The sequence below is a fragment of the Lipophrys pholis genome (genome assembly GCF_963383615.2).
Source record: "Lipophrys pholis genome assembly, chromosome: 10".
In the NCBI taxonomy this organism is placed as follows: domain Eukaryota; kingdom Metazoa; phylum Chordata; class Actinopteri; order Blenniiformes; family Blenniidae; genus Lipophrys; species Lipophrys pholis.
Genome location: NC_137640.1, coordinates 23,102,042 through 23,126,763, shown reverse-complemented (window position 1 = coordinate 23,126,763; position 24,722 = coordinate 23,102,042). Strand labels below are relative to the sequence as shown.

Sequence of the window (24,722 nt, the reverse complement as noted above, 5' to 3'; positions counted from 1 at the left end):
ATATGATTTATGGTGGCTATGAGTCATGAGTGGCCAGATCTCCTGTTTGTCAGCCTTTATCAGATAGTTTTATCATACAATAATATTTGTATAAGGAAACACATTAAATGGACTTCTCTTTTATAGAGCTTTTTTCGCTGATTTTACAGGACTTCACAATGTTTATCAGAGTGGTCAATCTATGAAAGAAACATACATATATGGGTCACACATCGTTGCGCCCCAAACATGTGTGCAAACTGTGCATGTGGTGATTTTAAAAAGAAATGTTCTGAGTGATAATATGTAACCTAAACACAAGTTTTAGTCAGCGGCTAACCACGGCTAATGGATGATACTCTCAAAATGTTCCTACATTGCTGGTTATTTAGGCCTGTGTACTTGTCCTCAGAGGCATAAAAGACAAAGAGAGAAATTAGACGGCTATTGGTAAAACGCGGTGTGCGGTTCTACGCTCTTTGTGTAATCAGTATCTAACCTTGTGCGTGCAATGTGAGGCTCCATCTGCCCTTTGCTCCTTAGCTACAGCTATAAAAGGTCCTCACCGACTAGATAAGAGCTATTGTAGTCGGCTTCGCTAAACCTAGATGCAGTTCGAAACATGGCCAACAAAAAGTATTTCACTTTTACTGGATTACTGGTTTTGATATCAGTCCAATGGATTTTGTGTGTTCCAGGTAAGTACCTATCACATATAGCAGCTGCTCACTATCTGCATGAAAAAAAAAAAAAAATATATATATATATATATATATATATATATATATTATATATATATATATATTTATGCAGACTTTTGAGTTAATGTCAAGCTCAGTTGCTCAATTCCTACATCAAATTAGAAAATAGAGTGAGATGGTGATGCTGCTATCCTGTTAATGAACTGACAAACTGTTGTGTAAAAAGAAATGCTAATGCTTTAGACTTTTACTTCAAGCGCCACATCGTGCTGTAGGAAAAGTTAAATATCCACCTTTTTTTTTTTTTTTTTTTTAAGAAAGTGACAACATCATCTGCATAGTACGATAATCTTGTTTCTGTCATTGCTAGTGGAGGACGAGCTTCACGCGAGCTACTGGAACAACAAAGCCAAACAGTCTCTCCACAACGCCATGAGTGTGCAACGGAGCATCCACCTCGCCAAAAACATGATCCTCTTTTTGGGGGACGGTAAGTCGGACGAATTAATCCCACAATTATCCAAGAGGTTTCTTTAAAATGTTGAGTCTTTCTCCTCGACTCAGAAAAAAAGCCAACGGAGCCTGAAACGGGGCGTTTAGTTCGTCGTTGTGTTACGATTGCATCCGAAAGGGAAATGCAATGTTTGTTTAAGGCTGGGAGATTAACGGGGACATCTGATGATCTACTTAGAGCGTAAAATAAGAGCCAAACAAGCTATAAGGCTAACAGGCAATTTACTCTGCATGTGCAGCCATTTTTTATGCAACTTTAACTAATCTGAACACCGGTGTTTCCAGATCTCACGAGGAAAAGAAGCAAACAGTCTTCTATAAAAACAAAACTGTCTTTGGTAATGTAATTTTAAAAAAGGGAATAAATGAAAAATATGAATCTAGAAATGAAGACTGACTGTGCTGAGGGTGTTAAACCAATAAACTTCAACTATATATACAGTATTTATAGTATTAAAACAGCCACAATGTAAATCTTTGCTAATGGACTATATCCAAAATAAACCCAATAATAGAACTTCATTGCTGTTTTTATGCATCTTACATTTCATTTTACTTCTGTGACTTCAAACAGAAGGCGATTCCATAATTACAAATAAATAATCTGCTAAAAGAGCGGAAAAAAAAAAGAGGAAAAAAAGTCTCTCCTGGACTGATAAAACAAATCAGTGCATGAAAAACGTCCCAGCAAAATCGAAATGGTGCAAAAAAATGTTTTTTTCCATATTTTGCCCATTGTAGCTCTGACATTTGTCAATTAAAAAAAAAATGGTTGCACGTGTGTTTTAAAAAAATGTGGAGATGAGAACAAGCCCAAAGAAGCAAACACATTTTGACCCACCCCCACAAAACACGGCGGATGTTCACATAAAAACAAGCTTGAGTTCTCTCATAATAAGTGGACTTGACAACACTGCAAAACACCCAAGAAGGTCTTGATGCATGTTCCAACATCTTTGAATATAAGATGTGTATATATATATATATATATATTTTTTTATTTTTTTTTTATTCTTTTGCAATAATAAAAGTCTGTTACCTCATATATATATATATATAGGTAACAGACTTTTATTATTGCAAAAGAATAAAAAAAAAAAGAAGCCAAGTGACCTGACTTGATCACAATTCAGTAAACAATAATCGAACGTGTTGCTGATGGTCCAGATGACCTAAAAGATAAGGTGACTTTTCATGATATGACTTAAAATCATGAAACCTAGTCAGTTAATGAATTTATAACTACCTCATAATTCAAGATCTCCACTCATGTTCACGGCCGCCGCCACTCCTACATGCATGACTCATGCTGATTGCAGCACTCATGAGATTTTATCAGCGTTTGCGATTGATCTGCAAGATTTATTGGAATAGAATAGAATAGAATAGAATAGAATAGAATAGAATAGAATAGAATAGAATTGATCAATTTTATTAATACCAGAAGGAAATTCTTGAATTTAACCCTACAAGTATGGCGCTTATGAAGACAAACACAACGTTCCTGTTCTCTGTTCAACTGTATCACACCAAGTAACCAAAGCTACTTGCTTCGCTCAAAATAAACAATTTCTAGAAAGTATTTGAGTGGATTTTAACCAGAAAACGATGCACTTCACTTTTAGGTTTGAGATTGTCATCGTTTAACAACCACAATTACTCCAAATCAAACTTTGCAATCAGAGAGATAGTGTTGTTATGATCTAATGTTTTATCTCCTTCAAGGCACGGAGAGAAATCAAGTTGATACGAAAGTTTATTATGAAGACTTTTTGTTCAGAGACGTGACAATACCTGACACTTAGAGTTGAAATTAAATATTCTTTTTTATCTTAAAACAACAATTACAATTATACTGTCACAAAAGTGTAAACATTGCTGTATGTGTGCTGCAATATGTGATTGTTACGTTATGTAATAATCATATGATTAGAAGAGCCATTGATCAACCTCCTCTTTGTTCTGCATCTTTCGAACAAACTTTCTGAATGATTTGAAATTAGCTGAAACTTTCAAGCCATTCAAATCAGGACTTAAAACATTACTATTTATGTAGCGCACTTCTGAAGTAAATGTTTAACTTGATATTAGGATCATCTACACCGATATATATATACTGTATTGTTTGCTGTATGTTCACATTTTAGTTGCAGTTTCTGGTTTAAACCCTTGCTTTTAGGTTTTTAAAGTCTCCTTTTTGTTGTTCAATTTTAACGTATTTCCAAGTTTCTGTACACCACTTTCTCTTTGCCTTGTGTCTGAATGATATTGTGAAAATAAACTTGCACTGACAATATACAATGTTTTAATTTAATTTAATTTAATTTAATTTAATTTAATTTAATTTAATTTAATCTAATTTAATTTAATTTAATTTAATTTAATTTAATTTAATTTAATTGTATTTTATTTTATTTTATTTTATTTTATTTTATTTTATTTTATTTTATTTTATTTTATTTTATTTTATTTTATTTTATTTTATTTTATTTTATTAAATGTCATTTAATTTTACTTCAGTTTGAGCTGTGTTTCTGCCTGCTTTCAGGTATGGGGATACCAACAGTGACTGCTGCTCGAATTCTCAAAGGTCAGTTGGCAGGACAGTCCGGGGAGGAGACCAATCTGTTTATGGATACCTTTCCTCACGTGGCACTGTCCAAGGTCAGTCAACATCGTCGCCCATAAACAGACTGGCGTTAATTGCTTCGGGGAAATTTCTCTTTGACAAATGAAACCCTTTCGACACTTTTAGGAGATCATTAGGATATATGGACCCACCATTATGGTAACGTCAGTTCACACAATGTTATCGGCAGGAGCGTCAGGTAATGGTGCTTTTTCAACTGTTGTTTGATCTCGTGGACTGGAGCAGTTTTATGACTCTTCTACCTACATACAGGACTTGAGCATTCGTTGGATGTGCTTTTTAGTCCAAGCTTATAACATAGGACATACTCCGCAGATTATAACAAAAGCTGAGGAAGCTGAGGCTGTTTGTGATACTATAGAGATTATATCCATTCAGAATATGGCAGTGGACATCGAACAAGATCAACTCACCTGTGTGCTACATCGAGGTGAGCACAACATTTTTAGTTTCATATCGGTGCTTCCATGTGAAATCCATGTAGGTGTAGAAGTACTGGGGAAACATTCATAACTGGAATCCTCATAAGAAGAAGCAAAAACAAACACGTTTTGACTATAAACCTGAGTCGAATCCAACATTGTCCAAACATGTTGGCTTGTAAACAATGCATGATAAAGTTACATGTCGCGATGACGCCACTACTTTTAGACGTACTAAATTAGTATTTGAGCACCATTATGAAATTAGTAATACAGTTCTAATTAAACTTTACAATATAACCCATCACTTCAGTCAAAGACAGGAACAGGAGAGCTCCAGTTAAGTGGTTCTCTTTCTGTTTCTTGTAGTCAAAAATGGTTATCGTTGGATAAATGCTAAAGTCCTGATAATAGAGCAAATTCTATTTACATCTAATGTGCATCACTAGAATAAAAGATGTGTGCAAATTACTAAGGCGAAAACCAAAAGAAATACAAGATATACTTTTCTTTTTACTGTCACCAATGAAGAAAGTTTTCTTTTCAAAGTCACAAGTAAATTTGCTACCAGTGACTGATCAGAGTTCCTTTTGCAACTTCTGTTTGTAGAATAGTTGAAATGACACGTCTTGATTTTAATGTTGAAATGTCCCTGCAGACATACAATGTGGACGAGCAGATGCCAGACAGTGCTGGCACAGCCACAGCTTACCTGTGTGGCGTGAAAGCCAACTACGGTACCTTGGGCGTCACAGCCGCCACCCCAAGGTACAACTGTAGTTTGACCGACGGTAACGAAGTCACATCAGTTCTGCACCGTGCCAAAAAAGCAGGTAAGCTCAATATTGAAACGAGAACGGGCACTCGGTAGAGGGCGTACCTTCGCCAACGCCCGAAATCTCATCGATTGGTCCTGAGATGACGACAAATCATTTCTGAACATTTCATGCCATTCAGGAACACAAATCGTGCAAAAAGTTGGTAAATTACATACATACAAACCAAGAATAAATAAACACACGGACCCAAAAACATAGCCGTCGCCCAACTTTTGTTGGCAAAGGTAAATACGTAATATCATCGGATATTCGGATGCTAAGTTGCTACTGAGTATGACCACAATTTGAATTAATCTGAAAACCTTTTTGATCTGCATTTCTAATAGTCAGTGAGCTTATATGTTTTAACAGAAATTGTCTGTTTAGTATCTACATTTTTTTTTGTTTGCAAAACCAACTGTGACTATGTAAATTTTTATACACCCTGATACAACCATTTGTTAGGGAAATGGAGTTGAGTGCCTGCTACTGGTAATGCAATTTAACACAGTTTGTACATTTGCTTTAGCGTGTATGTTATTTATTATTGAGAACAATTTAGGCAATGGAAGAGTACTTCTACTTGAGCACACCTTATTAGGGTTCTATTGCTTATATAACAGATATTGTACACAGTTAGAAAGCTGCTTTTGGGCTGACTTTTCTTTTCTTTTCTTTTCTTTTCTTTCCTTTTCTTTTCTTTTCTTTTCTACCATAAATATGTTTTATGGCTCATAATAATGATTTAAAAGTACATGAAGCCAAAAATGTGCTTTTTTTCTTCTTCTATAAAACATTTTTTGTTCACTGTTTGGTACATAAACATATTAAAGAAGACAAAACGCAGGCCTATGTCCACCTGAACTGGTCCTCACAATGTTTTCTTTTGTATGACGTTTTCAGGCTAAACAGTACCATCAGATGATATTGAATCCAAATGATCCCAAAACTAACGATTTTGACTTTACAACAATCTTGTGCGTTTCAAGGAAAATCAGTTGGGATTGTCACGACAACCAGAGTGCAACACGCTTCCCCTGCAGCAGCCTATGCTCACACTGCCAACCGGGGCTGGTACAGTGACTCTGATCTCTCTGATGAGGCTGTTCAAAATGGCTGCCGGGACATCGCTCATCAGCTGGTTTACAACACAGAGATAAATGTAAGCCTTGATGTGAAGATATTTTTTTTGTTGTTGTTGTGAGAAACACCCAAAAATTGTAAATATATCTCCTGGACAACCGGTAACATCTTTGGGACAAAAGATTAGTTTAGATTTGCTGATTTACTTCTCCCTCACTACTACTCCTCTAAGTGATAGAACAAATTCTTCATTGTTTGGGGAAGGAGGGCGAAAGAAGAAATCAGGGGGCAGGATAGAGACATAGTGGGGACAACACAATGATATGGAGAATCTGCTAAAAACCTTATCATGTGTGAATACAGAATATAAAAGCTTGTCCTATCTCTGAGTACAGGTCATCCTTGGTGGAGGTCGTCAGTACATGTATAACAACACCCTGCAGGATCCAGAGTATCCCACTGACAAAGGAGGCCGCTTTGATGGACGGAATCTTATTTTGGAGTGGACGAAGGACAAAAAGGTGATCAACGTTTGACGGAAATAAATGTACAATCATGTGCAATCAACTTTAACGCTCTATGTTGTTGTACTTTGAGACAGATTTCATAAATGATTTCATTTCATGAAGGTCATGCCATGTGTTTGTTGTTGTTCCCTGTGGCAGAATGCTAAATATGTTTGGAACAAAGCAGAATTTGATGCTGTCAATCCTGCAAATACTGACTTTCTTATGGGTAAGAAGAGTACACTTGTTCACCTGTTATTTGTTTTGTCATAGAAAACCAGGATCATGCATTCAGTACAGCGCCTTACAGTTTAAATGAGGCATTTGTGGCCTTTTTAGTCAATAGAGAAATATTATCCAGAGTGAAATGTGGCAGTCTGGTTGATTCTCGCAGTGGTATATACTTGTCTCAAAGACTAAACAATGCAGGCCTAAGTACACACAGCCGGTACGTCTAAACAAAATGGGTCATTAAATCACTTTTGGTTGAAGAAGCCTCACTTTGAACATGCGAATATGTCATTTGATTGTAATTCTTTTGAGGGTGCAAGTCAATGTGGCTTTCCAGACCACAAGTTGATTTTTACAAATGTATTTTTCTTTTACTCTAAAGAAGAGTATGAAAATGAGCACAATAACCCTTAATCTGGTTAATCTGGTGACATTAAATGTGCTTCATTGTCTAAATAATTGTATAAAGGGTCTCAGTTAAGATGGCTTTTAATAATTTTGCTGTTTAACATGAATTCAAGTATAGCAAATTAAACATTTTAAATGGGTTTGTATTTTTTTTTCAATTTGAAAGCTATAACATGTGCTTTCTTCCCGCCTTCAGGTCTGTTTGAACCCAAAGACTGCCGTTATGAGCTCGACCGTGATCCATCAATGGACCCTTCCCTTTCGGAGATGACAGAAAAAGCAATTAGGATTCTGAGCAAGAACCCCAATGGATTCTTCCTCTTTGTGGAAGATAAGTGTTTCCTTTTTCTTTCTGCCTGTTTCGTGCCGCAAACAATTACAAACTGGCATTCATGTTGTCGCGCTATCCTCACTTCACCTTCAACATACACCTCATTAAAGTTTGATTGCGGGGTGAATATTTATATATAACCCTCTTCTCTGACCAATAAATGTACACATATGATTTTTTGAAAACCATTACTTGCAAATACCAGCTTTTACAGTTAATCACAGTTCCGAGTTGTTATAGCTTGTTCTTATTTCATATGAACTGTATAGCTTTTTTTCCAATACATTCACAGGAAAACTGAATTTTGTTGTTAATGTCTAATCAATATCATTGTTCCGTTCGATGAAAATATTGTTGATTCAGCTAAAGTACAGTTAGCCCTATGTTGTAGTGACGTTCAAGAGACGTGTAATCATCCGTGCTTACCTTTTGTTTATTCTAAGGGGGAGAATTGACCATGCCCATCATGGAGGAATGGCTAAAAAAGCTCTTCATGAGACTGTGGAGTTTGACAATGCAATTGGACGGGCAGCTGAACTGACCAGTGAGCTGGACACCCTGACTGTGGTCACAGCTGACCACTCTCACGTGTTTGCTTTTGGAGGATATTCATCCAGAGGAAACTCGGTTTTTGGTAAAAAAATTTTTTTATAAAATACACTTCCAAATAGAGTCATGCAAGCTTTTCTGAAAGAGGTTTTTGGAATCAAAGTGGGGGTGAGGATCACCTGCCACCTGGTAAATTGCTACTGTGATTTTACAGGAGTGTCTCGTGAACTGGCACAGGACAAGAAGCACTTCACTACAGCTGTGTATGGGAATGGACCAGGATACCAGATTGTGGATGGAATAAGACCTGATGTGAATAATTCGGTCACATGTAAGTGCAGATTGGCTCGTCCTCTGAGGCAGACAAAGTGAAGAATTTGCTCCATCTTGTGGTGTATATCAGTATCCTAACCGCACCGACACTGAGTGGTGCTTGACTGGTCGCGCTTCTTGGATATACAGCACAACCTTAAAGAACATTGTTTATCTACAATGACTGTGCTGTGTTTTTGAAAATGTCTTCAATCACAAGTCAACAAGCCAAGTTGAAGCAAAGACCTCATTAATATCATTAAATTAAACTAATAAACAAAGGGATGTCAACATAAATCACAGCAGCAAATAAATAAATAAATAAATAAATAAATAGGATGTAATACCCTTAATTCCTAATGCTTGATTAAATCAAATCAAGCACTGAGAAATAATACATGCTCAGGAACAACTTTTGAGGAGATTGTGTTCAGACAGATCCCTTATCATATAAACTTACAAATGGCAACTATACAATAAATGTATTAAGGATAAGATTGGAATATTATCGTTTTGGATATGTTTAAAATTATCCACGGAGAGTAAGGATGTTTTTCATTATAAGATAACTAACTATATTATCCAGTCTGTCCAAAAACATGGAGTTCTCGACGATTATCCCTAATTCCTCTGTTATTTAAAATGTGCAACTTCATAGCAGAAAAACCCTTTTAATCTCTGGTGCCCCCAAAGACGGGCCCAACTGAGAACCACTGGTCTGTTTTAAATAGAAAATGTGACTAGTGACTAACCACAGATAATAATACACCCATGACACACATTCACAATAAAGGTTACAACATTTACAACCCTTATATATGTTATAACAGTTTTAATTGCATTTTGTTTTTGTTTGTGTTTCTTTTTACTTCAGCGAACAAAACGTACCAACAGCAGGCTGCTGTCCCTCTTGAATCAGAAACCCACGGCATAGATGACGTTGCAATCTTTGCTAAAGGCCCCATGTCACACCTTTTCCACGGCGTGCAGGAGCAGAACTATATTGCACATGTCTTGGCTTATGCCGCCTGCATAGAGCCCTACCACAAATGCAGCCTCAGCCCATACAACCAAGCTGCGGCATCACACCCAAGTGTATTCGTGCTTCTGATGAGTCTCCTTCTTCTTGTCCTCCGCTCCGTCTGAGATAACACACTTCAAAATAAACTTGTCTTGATCTCAAAATCACTACCATCAAAACTGTTTTGGTTGAAAATAAACTATACTGTGCTCTATGGTGTGTGAAATTTGATCCATTCAAATTATTTCAACTTGTTCAGATTACTTGTTTTGAAACACAGTAACTTCTTTGCTACCGAAACCCATGACTTGTAAACGTATGTTGAATTAATGTCCGTAAAATATGGTTGTGATCATGTATTATATTGAACTTTTTTGAATAAATAAACCAAACTTCCTGATAACAAAATGTTCTTAATGTTTTACAAGATGATCTGTGATTTAGAAACAGAGGTGGCTAATTTCACAACACTTTCAGAAATCGTCATCATTCCCCTCATTGTGGATGGATAGATGGATGGATGGGTGGATGGATGGATGGGTGGATGGATAAAGAGGTAAAATTCATTTTCCTTCATAAACCTCTACTACAATGAACAAAGTCATCGTGTGTAGCTCTGTGGGCACTGCAGCATCCTGGTTTATCTTGATTTTGATGGATCATCAAGCCAAGGCAAGGTAAACGTATTTGCATAACATCATTCAGACACAAGGCAATCCACAGTGCTTTACAAGGAAATACGTAAATACAAAGAAACAGGGCGATTAAGTATCTTAAGTGATGATAAAATACACTAAAACAAAGGGAAACATAAAAACGACAATACATAAAATAAAAGTTTTATTAAGAATAACTAAAATATATTGTTTATTGGAAAGCCCGAGCAAATAATAGTGTTTTAAGGACTGTAAGTGTGTTAGCAGTCCTCAGGTGTCCAGGAAGTTTGTTTCACAGGTGAGGAGCGCAGGAACTAAAAGCTACTTCACCCTGTTTGCTTCTGACTTTGGGAACCCTTATCAAACCCCTTCCTGAGGACCTCATTGGTCTGGATGTTTCTTAGATGTACATAGGCCTGAGACCATTCAAAGCTTTACAGATAAGAAGTGAGATATTTAAGTCCATCATTTGACACAAACGCCTTCATCACTGCATATCTCACCTTTCTCCACCAGCTCCCTGTGTGATTTAGAAGTGACCTAACAAATTCAATTACCATTGCACATCTTGGCCTGGTTCTTGGTTAGAAATGGAACTGCAGATTCACTTATGTTTCTTCCAAACTTTACATTAAAAATGTAAAGGTGACAACGCTTTGACAACGTTTTTTTTTTTTTTTTTGCCACTTCAAATAGGGTTTTTTTTTTCTTAATATATATAGATTTTTGCTGTTCCCAATGAAATTCAAAAATACATAATAATGCATATAAAACGATGTAAATAAACTATGCTGTGACAATCAGTGAAGCCAAGGCAAAGCAAGTTTAGTTGTATGGTACCATTCATACACAACACAATTCAAAATTGCTTCACAAAGGCAAAGAAATACATAAAATTACATTAAAATCATTTAAATGAACTAAGATATTAAGAAAATAAAAGCATATTAAAAAGACAAAAAGGCAAATAAAATAGGAGAATAAATGGTTAAGAACTTAAAATTAAGCTTTACAATTGTGAGGAAATAGAATTAAATAAGCCAACAGTTTCAGCAGAAAAGTGAAGGCTTTATATCGAAAAAATTAGAAACAAGTCAAACGACACCTCTTTCTAATATAAACGACAGCCACATAAAAAAACAACCAAAAGTAGACACTTTATTGTGGTCCATGTATTGATTGATGGAAGGTTGTCCAATCAGAGCCGGGCAGAGGCGGGACTTCCGGTGTCTGTCGCGTGTACATCCTCGGAGGGAAATTTAATCCGATAAACAATGAAGACGTAAATGCGCTCCAGCGATGAAATGTGTTCATCTTTAAGTATATAAACAGCAGAACTAAAGGCAGCAACCCCTATGTATTGGTTATCAAGTAACGCAGTCTATCGCGCACATAATTGTGTGTTTAAGGATGTTTTTATTTAGTCGCTGTTAGCTTCGATTGCTAATTTCTGAAAATGAGCCAGACTCTGTTTCGCTGCTCGGATTATCGTGAGATTGATTGAGATTTAGACTCATAAAACAATCCTCAGCAATGGATCGAAACTCGAGGAGGCTGGAAAATGAGCTGTGTAAAGCGGTGAAGGTTGGAGAGCCCAGGTGAGGTTTTAACCTCTTTTCTCCGGGACATGCCCCCGATACGAGAGCTAAGCTAAGACTGTAAACATGGACACGACAGACTATCTCCTTATGTAGGAATAATAAACATGCAAAATATATAAATAATAATATCATGGTTACATGTATCTCGCATGATCCACACACCTTTTTGCAAAATGATCAAAGACCAGCAAACTACAATATTATTGTTCAGTCAGTCATTTTTAATCATCTGCTTCAAATCTATCAAAAATACATTTCCTCTTTGTAGTTCTTCTCACTAAAGTGTACTTAACTTTATCTATAGAGAATATAAAGTATCAAGTAAAAATCGTGTAAGAACCACTGATAATAATCATGCAGTAAATAAATAAACCTGCTCTGATATAGAATAATCTCTAATATGCTTTAATCTGGTATTGATGTTTATCCCCCCATACATAAATATAAATAAATTCTGTTGAACTTAAAATGCATCTTTGTTATTTCGTCCCCCCTCACTAAGCTTCTATATGTTTGTTGTCACATTCAAATTGTGTACAATTGTGTATACATTTAACACATCCTCACATCATGTTCATATGCTTCATAGGTTTTGCAGTATTACAAAGACAATCTTTCACGTGTGTCAACAACTCGGATAGTTGAAACCCCCATACAAGTACTGGTAATGCTGGTGAAGTTGACATAAGCCGTCTTAACACAAAGTAGAAATGCAATAACATAAACAAATAGTAAATACTGAACTTTACAGATCTTTCGGAATATCAAGGTCGCCTTACAAAATTTGCAAAAAAGCCCATTACTGTTATACAGTAAGTACTCAGTCAACAATTGAAATTAATAGTCTTTGTGTGCATCTAGAAATGGTTGTATTTAGAGATGCGCAATAACTTTATTTCCCAACCGATACTGATAATACAACATCGGTTGTATTAGTAAAAACAACCAATGTTCTTTCTAATAGACGCTAACAATTTTGATAGTTTATACACATTATGAGGTAAAGAAAGGCAAAGGTGTAGTGAGTAAAGATGAATGTAACATGTTACCTCTTTCTCTGACTCATCAAAATAACATCACTCGTTTTGTAATCACAACAAAAGAAATGCATGACTAAAAAAACATTTATTGTCGCTGCATCAGTCAAAAGATTTTCCAGAACAAAAACTCAACGCAAAAAGAAAGTACATTATTGTTCAAACGTAGATAAAAGATTTACAGAAAGAAAACTGCACAAATAATGGCTTTTATCAAACGCCTTGTGTTAACAAGCTGACTGTACTTACGGTTGGACTTATGTCCTGTAACTGTGCGTTGGTGACAGTTCCCAGTGCATTATATAGTTCAGAAAAGTTATCGCAAAAGATTTCAGTATTGAACTCTATGATAATATGGACTGACTTATATCGTGCCTTTTCGCTGACAGCAGCCCCAAAGCATTTTACATCGCTCATCACATTCACCCACTCACACACACATTCACACACCAGTGGAGGCTACAGCCGTGCAAGGCGCTGTCACCCCAATGGGGGCAGTTTGGGGTTCAGTGTCTTGCCCAAGGCATGTAGGCAGGCAGAGATGGAAATCGAACCTGCAACCTTCCGATTGGGAGACCACCGCTCAATCGCTAATCACCATACTGATAATTATCGTTGTATCGTTATTGGTAACAGTATTATCTTAGTACGTCTGTGCTCGTGATCATACCCTCATTTGAAGGTCATAATGTAAGAGATTCGGTCTGGTCTTGACAGATCGGTGCAGCTGCTTCTTTCTCAAGGGGCCAGGCCGGACCTGGTGAGCAGCAGAGGAGTGGCTGCCATACACTTGGCAGTGGGCAGAGAAACTGAGAAGAGCACAAGCTGCTTAAAGATAATGCTGCAACACGGAGCGGACCCTAATGTCAGGTACAAATGTTGACACAGGACATTCATTTGATGTCAGCATAGGAAATGAAAAAAATAGCACATTTGTTTATATAAAGATATTATGTATAATGTTTTAAACTTTATTGTTAGCAAAATGTAGATATGAGCTATATATTGACCTGGTTTTACCCAAATCCTCGGGGCACTATTGGTCACAGTACCTTTGTGATTTTCCTTCCCAGGTCAGCAGAGGGTCTGACTCCTCTTCATGTGGCTGCACTGTGGGGATGTTATCAAACTCTCAAGATGCTATTGGTGAACGGAGGAGACCCAAATATTCAAGACAATGTAAGAATTTCTGTTAGTTTTAGTAGCTATCACCTATTTTGTATGTTTAGAGAGCTGGGTGGGACATCAACAATGACGTCACAATGCTTTATTTCTTTATTTTTCCTTATTTATGTGAAGCAACCTTGAGTTCACAAATAGTGCTCTGCAAGTTTGGTGGATTGTTATTATTATTATTATTATTATTATTATTATTATTACAATGAAACATACTATTTTGTTAACAGTCTTCTCATATTGCGCTAAATTGAATTCCATACTGATAGAATACAAGTTTTACTAATATTTAACATTTGACTACATGCAATTTTCTCTTTGTTTACTTTTGTTGTTACACGCAGGAGGGTAACACACCAAGCCAGCTGGCAGAGCAACAGGAGAATCGGAAATGTGCTCGTCTTCTTCAGGAGTACCAAGCCAGTTCAATGGACCCAGAGGAAGACGACTTGCCTCAGTTCCAGTACTGTAAGATGCTGCTTTTGAATTGTTTCTTCATTCAATTGTGCATCATTTATCAAACACAATTTAACATGAAGATTTAGTGGTTTTATTGATTGTATGTGTGTGATACAAAGTTCAGAACTAAAATAAGAATAAGACGTTAGACAGCATCCACCATCAGTACCTATTTCACTTCTATATTACCATTTATATTTTACCTGTAGAAAGCTGCCTGTTTTAAAAGCTTATATCAGAAACAGCTGCAGTTTTGATCTGGGAAAAGTTGATTTTCTGCTGCTACCTTTATTTGAATCGTGTTGAATGGAGTAAATAAAATACAAATACAAATTTATAAGCCCCTCCCCTTTTCTTTCCCCACAGCTGTCTTGTCAGACCAGACCGACACGTCCAGCTACCCTGAATCGGACAGTAACTTTAGTTTCCGTTCATCGAGAATAAGTGAGCTTGGTGAAGCCCCAATGAGCAGCACGAGGCGCTCTTCACTATTTAACCTGTCAACCATCAATGGGCGGCCAAGCTGCAGAGAGGCGTCATATAATGGACACTCCATACTTTCCAGCACCCGTATGTCTGCAGTGGAATCCGCTGCTGGAGTGGCGCTTCTAAAAGACATCGATCCATGTACAGTTAACGACGTAACTAGAGATGCCGCTCCAACCGAGGACATCGCTCTCTCAAGACGAGACACTCTTCCAGCATTTCTCTCCATGCGAGCAAGTCAGAAAAGTGTGAGCTTCAGAGATGCAGCTGAATACTTTCCCGTTTTCAGTCCAGAATCTCCTCAATACCGTCCTGTTAGGGACACCGTCCAGTCCCCCAGCACTTTACCCTTTGACATGTCCGAGTACTCTGATTTCTTGGATTCAGAGCGCATGGCCACTATTTTACCCAAGCAGGGGATCGACGTCACGTCTCCGGATCACGTTTATGTCTTCTCCAGGGAAACCAGTGAGAGCAGAGAGGGGGACCTGGAAAAAACCGTGATGAGTTGCTTTGCTCTCGGCGAGAGTGACGATGAACAGCAGGGCGAAAATATGAAAGAAAGTCAGGTGAACTCACCGAAACAAGCGCAGTCCGTTGTTGGCAGCAGTGGTAGTGGTAGTGGCAGTGGCAGTGGCAGTGGCAGTGGCAGTGGCAGTGGCAGCAGTCATTATAGCAGCTGTGAGAGCGACCATTACACCAGCGCTTTGGGTGCCCCGGGGCATCACGGAAAAGTATCACTCCCTGTGGGAGAGAAGAATTCAGCTGGAACAGACTCTGACAAAAAAAGTCTGATTTCTATTGAGTCTGAATGGACAACGCGTGGGCTGACTCACTCCCCTGAGATCATTTCAAGACTTGACAGTGTCTGGGCTTCACCCGCTGTACCCGACAAACTGATCTTCTCTCAAGTACCGCGCCCAGCCACTGATGGCTTGCAGGATTTTACTTTTCCTGTTGCAGGCACTCCAAGTGAAGGAGGTCCTGATCGGCCAGTAGCAGACACCAGGTCCGATGCATTTCAAGCATTAGAAGAAAGCTGTCGCCTTCCCTTCACCCCCAGTCCTTTTGTGACGGGAAGAACACGCTCGCGGTTGAGTCGCTGCTCTATGGCGTCCAACAGAACCCAAGAGAGGCTCCTGACATCTTCTCTTTTTGACGAAACCCTGCCCGTGCCAGCTCGAACATGTCGCCAGACCCCCAGGTCTCAGATCAGGGAAGACATTTACAGCTCACCACAGCTAACGGCCCGCTCAGCCAGCGGCGCAGGCAGAGACCCTTCACCTGGACGTCCCCCAGACACACAGTCCTGCACACTTGACGCTGATTCTAGTGTTAGTAATAGCCAGGCCGACACGTTCATCCTCCCCAAGAGCATAACAGACTCCGCTGACAGCACACAGACTTTGTCAGACACAATTGCACTTGAAAACAACCAAGATAATTCTATTGACGCTTATGAAAGAAACCTCGCGGAGATCATTCTCGCAATCCAAGGGAAGCGCCGGGAGTTACCCGAGGCTAACGGGTTTCTAACTGACGATCTGACAAGTGCAGACGAGAAAACCACAAAGGGAGACGTCATAGACGACCCTGACCAGGGTAAACAAGACGACCGCAAAACAGAAGACGCTTACATTACAGAGGACCGGAGCTCTCAGTCAGACTCGGCTCCATCTTCATCCAGCTCCAGCTATTTTTCGCCGAGGAGGTCTCAGGAAGACTCTGATCTCCCCTGCACGCCTGGGACCGGATGCACTCCGAGGTACAGCGTCAGCAGGTTGTCGGGCTGCCGGCGGCCACAGCACCTGGCGAACTTGTCTTACACCCCCGGAGGGCGCCCGCTCATTCCGGACGTAGAAGAACCCGTGGAGTACCTCTACACAGACAGAGAACAGGGCCACAGACTGATCGAGACCCATGTGCCCCCGACCGCAGACACCTCCCTCAGCTCCACGAGCACCACCAGCAGCGAGGAGACTATTCTTTATGACTGGCGCTCCTCACAGACCGACAGAAAGACCAGTACAGAAAAGGAGAACCAGAAACCCCACCGGGTACAACGGGAAGTGGAGCAAAGCGACAAATGTCAGGAACGTATTTTAGCACAAACCAGAGGGCTCACTGATAAAGAGCTCAGAATGAAGCTCGTGGAGTTTGGGGAGAGTCCAGGTCCCGTCAGCAGCCGGACGCGACCCACGTACATGCGGAGGCTGTGTCGCCTGTTGGTGGAGTCAAACCTCCACTCGCAGCATCCCAAGAAGCAGTTGGACGCGCCACACACAGGTAACAGTCTTTGATCCGAAATGGAGTGTGCTTGTGCATGTTTGTGTGAAGAAAATACATCAAATTCGTTTTTTTAAATTTATTTAGTTTTTTTTAAAAATTAAAGATTCAAGCTATTTATATTTCAATATTATAGACGTGGCACCGAATTTAAGCCTAGATTTGATATATACTATAAATATAAGGGTCACTGGTAAACTGTATTGTTTCACGCACAAACTTATTATCTGTACACTGTTGTTGGACATGCTATACATGTAGTATTAAAACAACAAAACAAGTTTTGACTTACAACACACTGTGTTGCCATAATTTTTATAATCCAGACATTTTTGGTTTATTGAGGTTATCCAACACTGTCTGGATAATCCAGGTCGTACTGTTAATGTAAAGTTGATGTGTGTAGTATTGTGAGGAAAATCAGTTCCATAAAGAATCTCTTTTTTGATTCTCAAGCTCGCCACCACAGTCTAAAGATTCCTGCTTTTGCTGGTGGAGCACTTGACTATATGATGGCGACATATTGTCTGCGCAGTCATCGGCAGTGTTACTAGTGCAATGCGTAATTTGTGTTTATTTTTGTAGATTTAGGTTACAGTCCTGAGCTGTGCCGGGTCCTCCAAACCTTCAAGCTGCCCGACTGCCAGTTTGATGAGCAAGCTCTGTGCCTGCAGTTCGACCAACCAGACCAAAACAGGAAGTGGAGGGAAGGCATAATCAAGTCCAGCTTTAACTACCTGTTACTCGACCCAAGGTGCTCGTTCTCTCATGTGGTTTTTGTTGCTGGTAGGGGAACATGAACAGCTAGAATTTTAATAATTTCCGAGTGAGGCTTTTATTTTACAATACCATTCACATTAGTTTATTTATTTTTTTAATTGTATGAGGAAAAGTTCTTCAGGTGGATGAAAATGTAATAAAGCAACAAATGAAAATGTTATTGGATATACTTGTAGAGGCCATGCTCACGATGCTTTTATTTTTCGCTGAAAAGTCACGAATACTGGGCTTGAATGAAGACCTTATGCAGCAATGCGGCCACATCAATTAATTGATTTATCTATTTTCAATCTTAGTGGTGAGGTGCCTAACTACGTTTATTGGACGAATTTAATGTGAATCATCATTTGTCAAAACCAAACAAATGTTGCTGCGAGTTTGTCTTGTCCAACATGCAAAAAAAAAAACAATTTAAGAATTTAAGTGAAATGACACAAATCTTTTGCATTTCTGTGTCTCGGACTGTCAATGGGTTAACTATTTAATTTACCTCCCCGAAAACTTTAGAGCAAGGAAATTCCTCAGGGGTCAGAATAAAAGACAGTGTCAACACTATACTCTGTGGTCAAACTGAAGAAGTTTTTCCTATTAACTAATTAAATGTTGTTGTTCTTTTTCTTTTCCTTTCAGGGTGACAAAGAACCTCCCCTTCCGCAGTCACACCATGACTCCTCAGGAGTGTTTCCAGACTTTCATCAGTGCTATATTTTATGTTGGCAAAGGCAAACGTTCCCGCCCCTACAGTCACCTGTATGAGGCGTTGGAGTACTACAAAGGGGACAAAAGTGCCAAAGTGAGGCAGCGTTCGGTCTAAATGAAAAGAAAGTTTGATTCACAGTAATACTGATCCTTTGTTTTAAATCTCGGTTACAGAGACTGTGCCTTAAAGTGCAGCACATTCTTCAGGTGTGGAGGGCAGGGCAAGGCGTCATCTCCCTCCACTGTTTCCAGAACGTCATTCCAGTGGAGGCTTACACAAGAGAGGCCTGCATGGTGGAGGCTGTCGGTGAGTGCCAGCAGGGTGAAGCTTCATCTCTGTAATGAACAGTGACGTAATCCACAGGACGGACTGGTGATCGCCGACTGCGTTGCGTCAGAATCTTATGTCATATATCAACGCGAGAGTCGTAAACGGCGTCCATAAATTTAGTTCTAACTTATTCAGGCTGGAAAAGATGGGTTGCGCGCTCTCGTCTCGTCAGTCGGCAGCGTCATTCTCCCGTTTGTTCCCAGGGCTGAAGATGCTGACCAATCAGAAGCGGGGGGATTTCTATGGCGTCGTGTCCAACTGGCAGTCGAAGAGGAAGCGGGAGCTCGGCATCCATCTGCTTTACCGTGCCATGCAGATCTTCTTGGCAGAGGGTGAGCGGCAGCTCAGACCGGCAGACATCAGACAGTAGACACTGCCGCAGGACTGGCGTGTGACGAACGGCAAAATGGGAACACGCAGAAAGGAACATACCACTAATATAGTAACGCGAAGCCAACCGAACGCTCGCTTGGTTTTTTTTCCTTCTTCTCGTATTAGATTCAATTTTCTTTCCGTCAAAACTGAACATAGATTGGGCAGCTTTTATGAATCTTTAGTTGTCCAGCGGTGACGCTTCTTTATTGGTTACATTTTTTTATGAATTCAGCTTTGTAATTGGACATCGGGATCAATTGTTTATTTTTGATAATAATATTAATAATCCATCAAACGTGTATAGCGCTTCTTTGTAAACTCAAAGGCGCTTCACATAAGAGAAACACAAATAAATAAAAATAAAGAATTAAAGAAAGTAACAATGAATATTGAAAGGAAGAGGTTTTTTTTTTGTTTGTTTTTTTCAACCAATGTTCATTGAGATCATTTTGCTTGTCTTTTTTGTTGTTGTTTTTGTTGGGTAAATCAGTTCATCGCTCTACAAGTATATGCTCTCCGTTGATTGGAGAGGCATTTGTTATCACACTTTTTTTTTTTTTCCCTGCATCATCAGGCAAGAACATAATGACACAAAATTGAGCTGTAAAAACTAGATCAACTATAAGGAAATGTGAATTTTTTATGAAGTCAATTTCAGGAATTCAATACAAATAATGAACAGAAAATAGTTTTTACCATAACGCGTCAAAACATTTCTCAAAGTTTTTGTAGTGAATCAGATGACTGTTTAAAACAGTTATGGTGAACATACGAGAATTGCACTCTCACTGTTGCCTACTGCTTAAAGCACAGTAATGTAATAGTTTGTGTAATAGTTTGTAAAATCTGATTAAACTTAATTGAATTGTTGTATCTTTTTTTTTTTTTTAAATGTGTTTGATAGTCATAAGGGGTGTCTGAACACAGTAATGATTAACAAAAAAAAAAAAATAAAATTGATTCAATGGCAACTCAAGTAAATGAATCTCTCTGATGTTTGAATCTTTACGATCACAACTATCATTTGGTGTCGTGCTCTTTTTAATTTTGTCAGGTTGTCAAAGAAAATGAAAAGACATTGTTCAAATTATTCAGATTTAAATGACTTTTAGAGATGTACCGTGTTTGTAGAGATTTTTTGAACCCTCAGGTATGAGATTTATACGACATAGCCATGTATCAGTGTAAAACTGCTATTAGTTTGGTGAAAATAAGTGCTTTTATTAGTCATTGGGTTAACACTGGCAGCCTTCAGGTTTTTACACAACAAATGTTCGTCTCGTAGTTGATTCTGAAAAGCTCTTCATTGATTTTTAAAGTGTATCATGTTTGATATACATTGATTAAAGTGTTCTTTCAAGTCCTTGTTATACGAACTACGAGCTGAGTGTTTGATTTTCTTTTTTTCCCTCCTTCGGTGTTTCTATGTACCTACAAGGGGGAAAATTACAAAAGATAAAACCCTGAACTCGTTTCCTGTCCTACTCTTTGGTCTCCCTCTGGTGGACAAAAGTTAAAAATCTGAATTTCCTGATTGTCTGAAATTAATATTTGGTGTTTATCTGTCACACAATTATGTGATGTGAGCTTGCATATCCTGATGCAATTGAATGAATTTACTACATTTAGAGAAGAAAAAACAAACAAACATGTTTTTTTTCCCAGATTTTGTCCATCAGCACATCCAGATATTTTTGTTTGATTGAAATAAACAACAAAACTATTTGTAACGTGAACAAAGCGTGTTCCTGTAAATAATGTAATTTAGGTGTTAAGGCAGGAGTTAAATGATATGTTTCTCACCAGTTAATATTTACTTTAATATGACCCTGATATGAAAGAAATACACTACTAATGTCCTCTATTCACAGCTTGTATACACTTGAAGCTTTGCGACCCTATACGTTTTATCGTCTATTCAAAGTAAGTGCTTATTAATGCACATTTTACGGTGTAAGACTCTAAATAATGGTCTTACAATGAATTCATGCAGCAGAAACCAAAGGCTTGAATAATGTCGTTTCTTTTCTTTAAATCCAAAACATGAAGAAAGTACACACACACCATATGAAGTAGACCTTCAGTATAAAACATTTTGAAAGCCAGCAAGCTTTAAATAAAGATTCAAAGTAGTGACATTACATGCTTATGTAAGCTGATGTATATGTGAATTCAGGCATGCGAGAGACTAAAAACAACTGTGTGATGCTTATTTGAGCTGACTTCTCATGGCAGCTAGTGGGGGGTTGCATTCGTTTTTTCCGGCTGCATTTTATAAATATAGTCAGCGACTCAGCCAGTGATGAATGAAACAAGAATTCTATGAAGAAAACATGACTGTATTATTTTAATATTGTATAACTCAGCTATTCCACATTAAAGCTACGTATCAGCACCACAATCAAATCATGACGACATTTAAATCTAGATTTTACAAGAGTGTTTTCACATTCACTTTTGTAGCTTCGCAATAAAAATGTGATCAACCTTATGGACATCATGGAGCCGAGGTCAACATATGAGGAGCCAAGGTTGAAGCAGTCAAGAATAAACACAATTTATTCAAGGTATATCTTCTTTTATTAGTTGACAGCAAACAGAGAAAACAAAACATGATTCAAAAGTAACACTTGACACATTGTGCAGTTTCTTCAAAAGGCTAGTCAACAGTTTAAAGAGTTAGGCAAATAATGCTAGGATTCATTTGTATAATACTCATATTCAGGACAGTCATGTGTTTTTATTCATGTAATATTTAAAACCACTGAATCATTTATAAAATCCACAATGCGCAGCAGCCTATCTGTGTATTATTCTTCAAAGGTCACACACACACACACACACACACACACACACACACACACACACACAACTCCACAAACCTCTCTCCTGCCCCCGAAGCCGAACTTGGACCCCTCTACTGCAGCCGGTGTGATCAGGATGCGATCTGAAGTGTCTGTCAAGTCACACCACCCACATGTGGCTGTTGTTGTGTAGACGGTAGATGAGGGGGTAGTGAAACATGCATGGAAATAAATAACACCATCATCAGCATATCGTGACGCTATTCCTTGTGACAGCCGAGGCGAAATCTGGGACACAGTTGCATTCATCGTTCAGTGAGCTCTTCCACACAGTTAAACCCACCGACAGCAATGAATGTTGATTGTGACCTTTGCTGTGGTTTGGACGCTTGAAGCTTTTTTTTTTTTTTTTGTGTGTGTGTGGAGAGATGACACACAAGCGCTCTTCATTTTCTTCCCAAAGAGCCACTGACCGTGCTCGTGTGCAACTTTCTGCATGTGTTTGTCTTCTTTTTTGAGATGTTAACGTGACGAGCCCTGGCCACAGGGTACAGTCAACGGTCGATGGTTTTTTTTCAAATTAGCTCAAACTCACCGACAGCGTTGAATGTTCACTGGGGCAGGCACAGACCTGATGGTGACCGGGGATGACAGTCTGCTCGGAGATGCGAGAGGAGCATGTCTTCTGTGCGGACAGAGGATCTTCTGACACTAGAAGGACGCTGAAAAAGGTCATGCGTCTTTTGCTCAACTTGGTTGATGGCAACTTTTCGAATCACTGTGTCATACTGATTGTGGTGAATCCACTTTCCACCTTAAAAAAGATGATTACATTTGTTACTATTTCTGAAGGTGTACGACAAACAAGTGCTTGTCTCTGGTACATAAAAAAAGAAGCTAAAATGGACACTACACTGCTTCACACACAATACAAAAGGAAAACCTGACTTGGTTCACCTCTTCTTGGTGCTTGTGTAAGTACTGCATACACTTCCCATGACACGAGGTCATTATACATCAAAGTAAGTGTCGGCTCGCAGAAACACATTTTATTGTGTTGCAGCTCGCGGTTAGACGCGTAGAGTCATCCTGAAACTCCTGAGTCATAGTGGGCTTTACTAAACACGACACCTAGGTTGGAGTTACCATACACCAGCTGTCATACGCTTTACTGCATCGCAGTGGCGCGGCCTCTGGAGAGGCACCAGCATGCATCAATGGCTTCATGCAAGGTGTGTGTGTGTGTGTGTGGGGGGGGTGGGGTGGGGGGGGGGGGGGGGGGGGGGCAAACACAGGCTATGAAACTGTTGACTCGCCCCGATCAATACAATCCGTTGTCTTGCTATGATGTGGCACTGCGGCTAAACACCCCCCTTTCGCTACACTGATACCGGTAAAGAAACTGTCCACCATCTTGCTTGTTAGGCTTTTCATGACAAAGTGCTGAATCATTGTTCATCTTCAGAGGAAAGGAAAAAAAAAAAAAGAGCAAAGCATTTTTACGAAGCAAAAAATGTAAATACCACTGGGCTGCTGCAGCAATTAGATATGACGTGATGGCAAACTGTGACGGTGACTCAGATGTGTTGGGACGATAAAAACAGTGCTGGAACGGTTTAGCAAGGGAGGATAAGGAGTGACTAAGATTGTGCGGTGGCTCTCTCACCTCCTGCCAGACACTTTTCTCACGGTAAGCACAGAGTTAAAAATAAAAACACCTCTGCGCCTTTACTATCAAGCAGCATCACCTACAAGAGTCACCATTTCTGTAGGTTCAGGGGTTTGCATCTCTTCCGTCCTCTGAAAAGTCCTGCTTCTAAAAATAAATCAAAACACCTCATTTAAAAAATGATGACACGTCTCCTAAGTCTGGACGAAAAAAAAAAAAAAAAAAAAAAAAAAAGCAGTTCTTGCTCTTCACTCTCCCCAGCAGTGATTCGAGTGACAGTGTTGGAATTGACAGAAGTGGATGAGAAGGAATGTAGCTTTATAAGGTCTTATGTGGCCGCGGGAAGAGAGGGAGAGAGAGAGAGAGAGAGAGAGAGAGAGAGAGAGAGAGAGAGAGAGAGAGAGAGAGAGAGACCCCGAGCTGACAATGTGGCCCTAATCTGAACGACAGGGTCTGCACGTCAGCCCTGGAAGGAGCCTGGACTGAGAGAGGGCGGTGTTGTGTTTGGACAGTGATGAGGATGCTGAGTTGGGAGAGGAAGGGGGAAGAGTGAGAGGAATAAGAAGAGACAAGAGGGAGGGAGGAGGGAGCGTGCGAGACAGGGGGGGGTGTCCTTCCCTCTTCCCTCAAACATGCTGGCCTTAATGGTGTGGACAGCTCTGACATTTAACCACTAAATCATTTTTAGGTAAGCGGATGCGGTAGGAAGACCTGAGGCGAAACACAACGGAAGACAAAGCAAACGGCGCCGATCACAGAGAAGCGCTGACCTGATTAATGAGCGAATGTGTCCGTCTGAAGACAGGCGGTGGATTAAAGAGAAAATGAGAAACGGGGAA

At 39.2% G+C, this 24,722-nt stretch overlaps 2 protein-coding genes across 2 annotated transcripts; both read left to right on the top strand.

The window, feature by feature from the left end:
• The first annotated feature begins 550 nt into the window (after nucleotides 1-550).
• Nucleotides 551-9,925, top strand: LOC308116218 (alkaline phosphatase-like). Its single transcript, XM_080474265.1, has 11 exons — nucleotides 551-677; nucleotides 1,051-1,170; nucleotides 3,742-3,857; nucleotides 4,924-5,098; nucleotides 6,073-6,245; nucleotides 6,562-6,687; nucleotides 6,832-6,901; nucleotides 7,508-7,646; nucleotides 8,086-8,276; nucleotides 8,406-8,522; nucleotides 9,378-9,925. Exons 1-11 carry the CDS (start codon nucleotides 602-604, stop codon nucleotides 9,647-9,649), a joined length of 1,575 nt encoding a protein of 524 aa, XP_080330391.1. The 5' UTR covers nucleotides 551-601; the 3' UTR covers nucleotides 9,650-9,925.
• A 1,504-nt stretch (nucleotides 9,926-11,429) lies between these two features.
• On the top strand, nucleotides 11,430-20,785 carry LOC308115312 (uncharacterized protein). The gene is made up of 9 exons (XM_080472756.1): nucleotides 11,430-11,778; nucleotides 13,536-13,688; nucleotides 13,892-13,997; nucleotides 14,339-14,462; nucleotides 14,820-17,225; nucleotides 17,811-17,979; nucleotides 18,636-18,798; nucleotides 18,879-19,011; nucleotides 19,239-20,785. Exons 1-9 carry the CDS (start codon nucleotides 11,714-11,716, stop codon nucleotides 19,403-19,405), a joined length of 3,486 nt encoding a protein of 1,161 aa, XP_080328882.1. The 5' UTR covers nucleotides 11,430-11,713; the 3' UTR covers nucleotides 19,406-20,785.
• Nucleotides 20,786-24,722: the final 3,937 nt, after the last annotated feature.

Bases quoted from the DNA above. Each gene is read 5' to 3' on its own strand.
- LOC308116218 (XM_080474265.1), top strand. From the start codon at position 602: ATGGCCAACAAAAAGTATTTCACTTTTACTGGATTACTGGTTTTGATA. The intron at 678-1,050 runs GTAAGTACCTAT...TGTCATTGCTAG, and splicing joins ATGGATTTTGTGTGTTCCAG to TGGAGGACGAGCTTCACGCG. The intron at 6,688-6,831 runs GTGATCAACGTT...TCCCTGTGGCAG, and splicing joins AGTGGACGAAGGACAAAAAG to AATGCTAAATATGTTTGGAA.
- LOC308115312 (XM_080472756.1), top strand. From the start codon at position 11,714: ATGGATCGAAACTCGAGGAGGCTGGAAAATGAGCTGTGTAAAGCGGTG. The intron at 18,799-18,878 runs GTGAGGCAGCGT...TCTCGGTTACAG, and splicing joins AAGGGGACAAAAGTGCCAAA to AGACTGTGCCTTAAAGTGCA. The intron at 19,012-19,238 runs GTGAGTGCCAGC...GTTTGTTCCCAG, and splicing joins CTGCATGGTGGAGGCTGTCG to GGCTGAAGATGCTGACCAAT.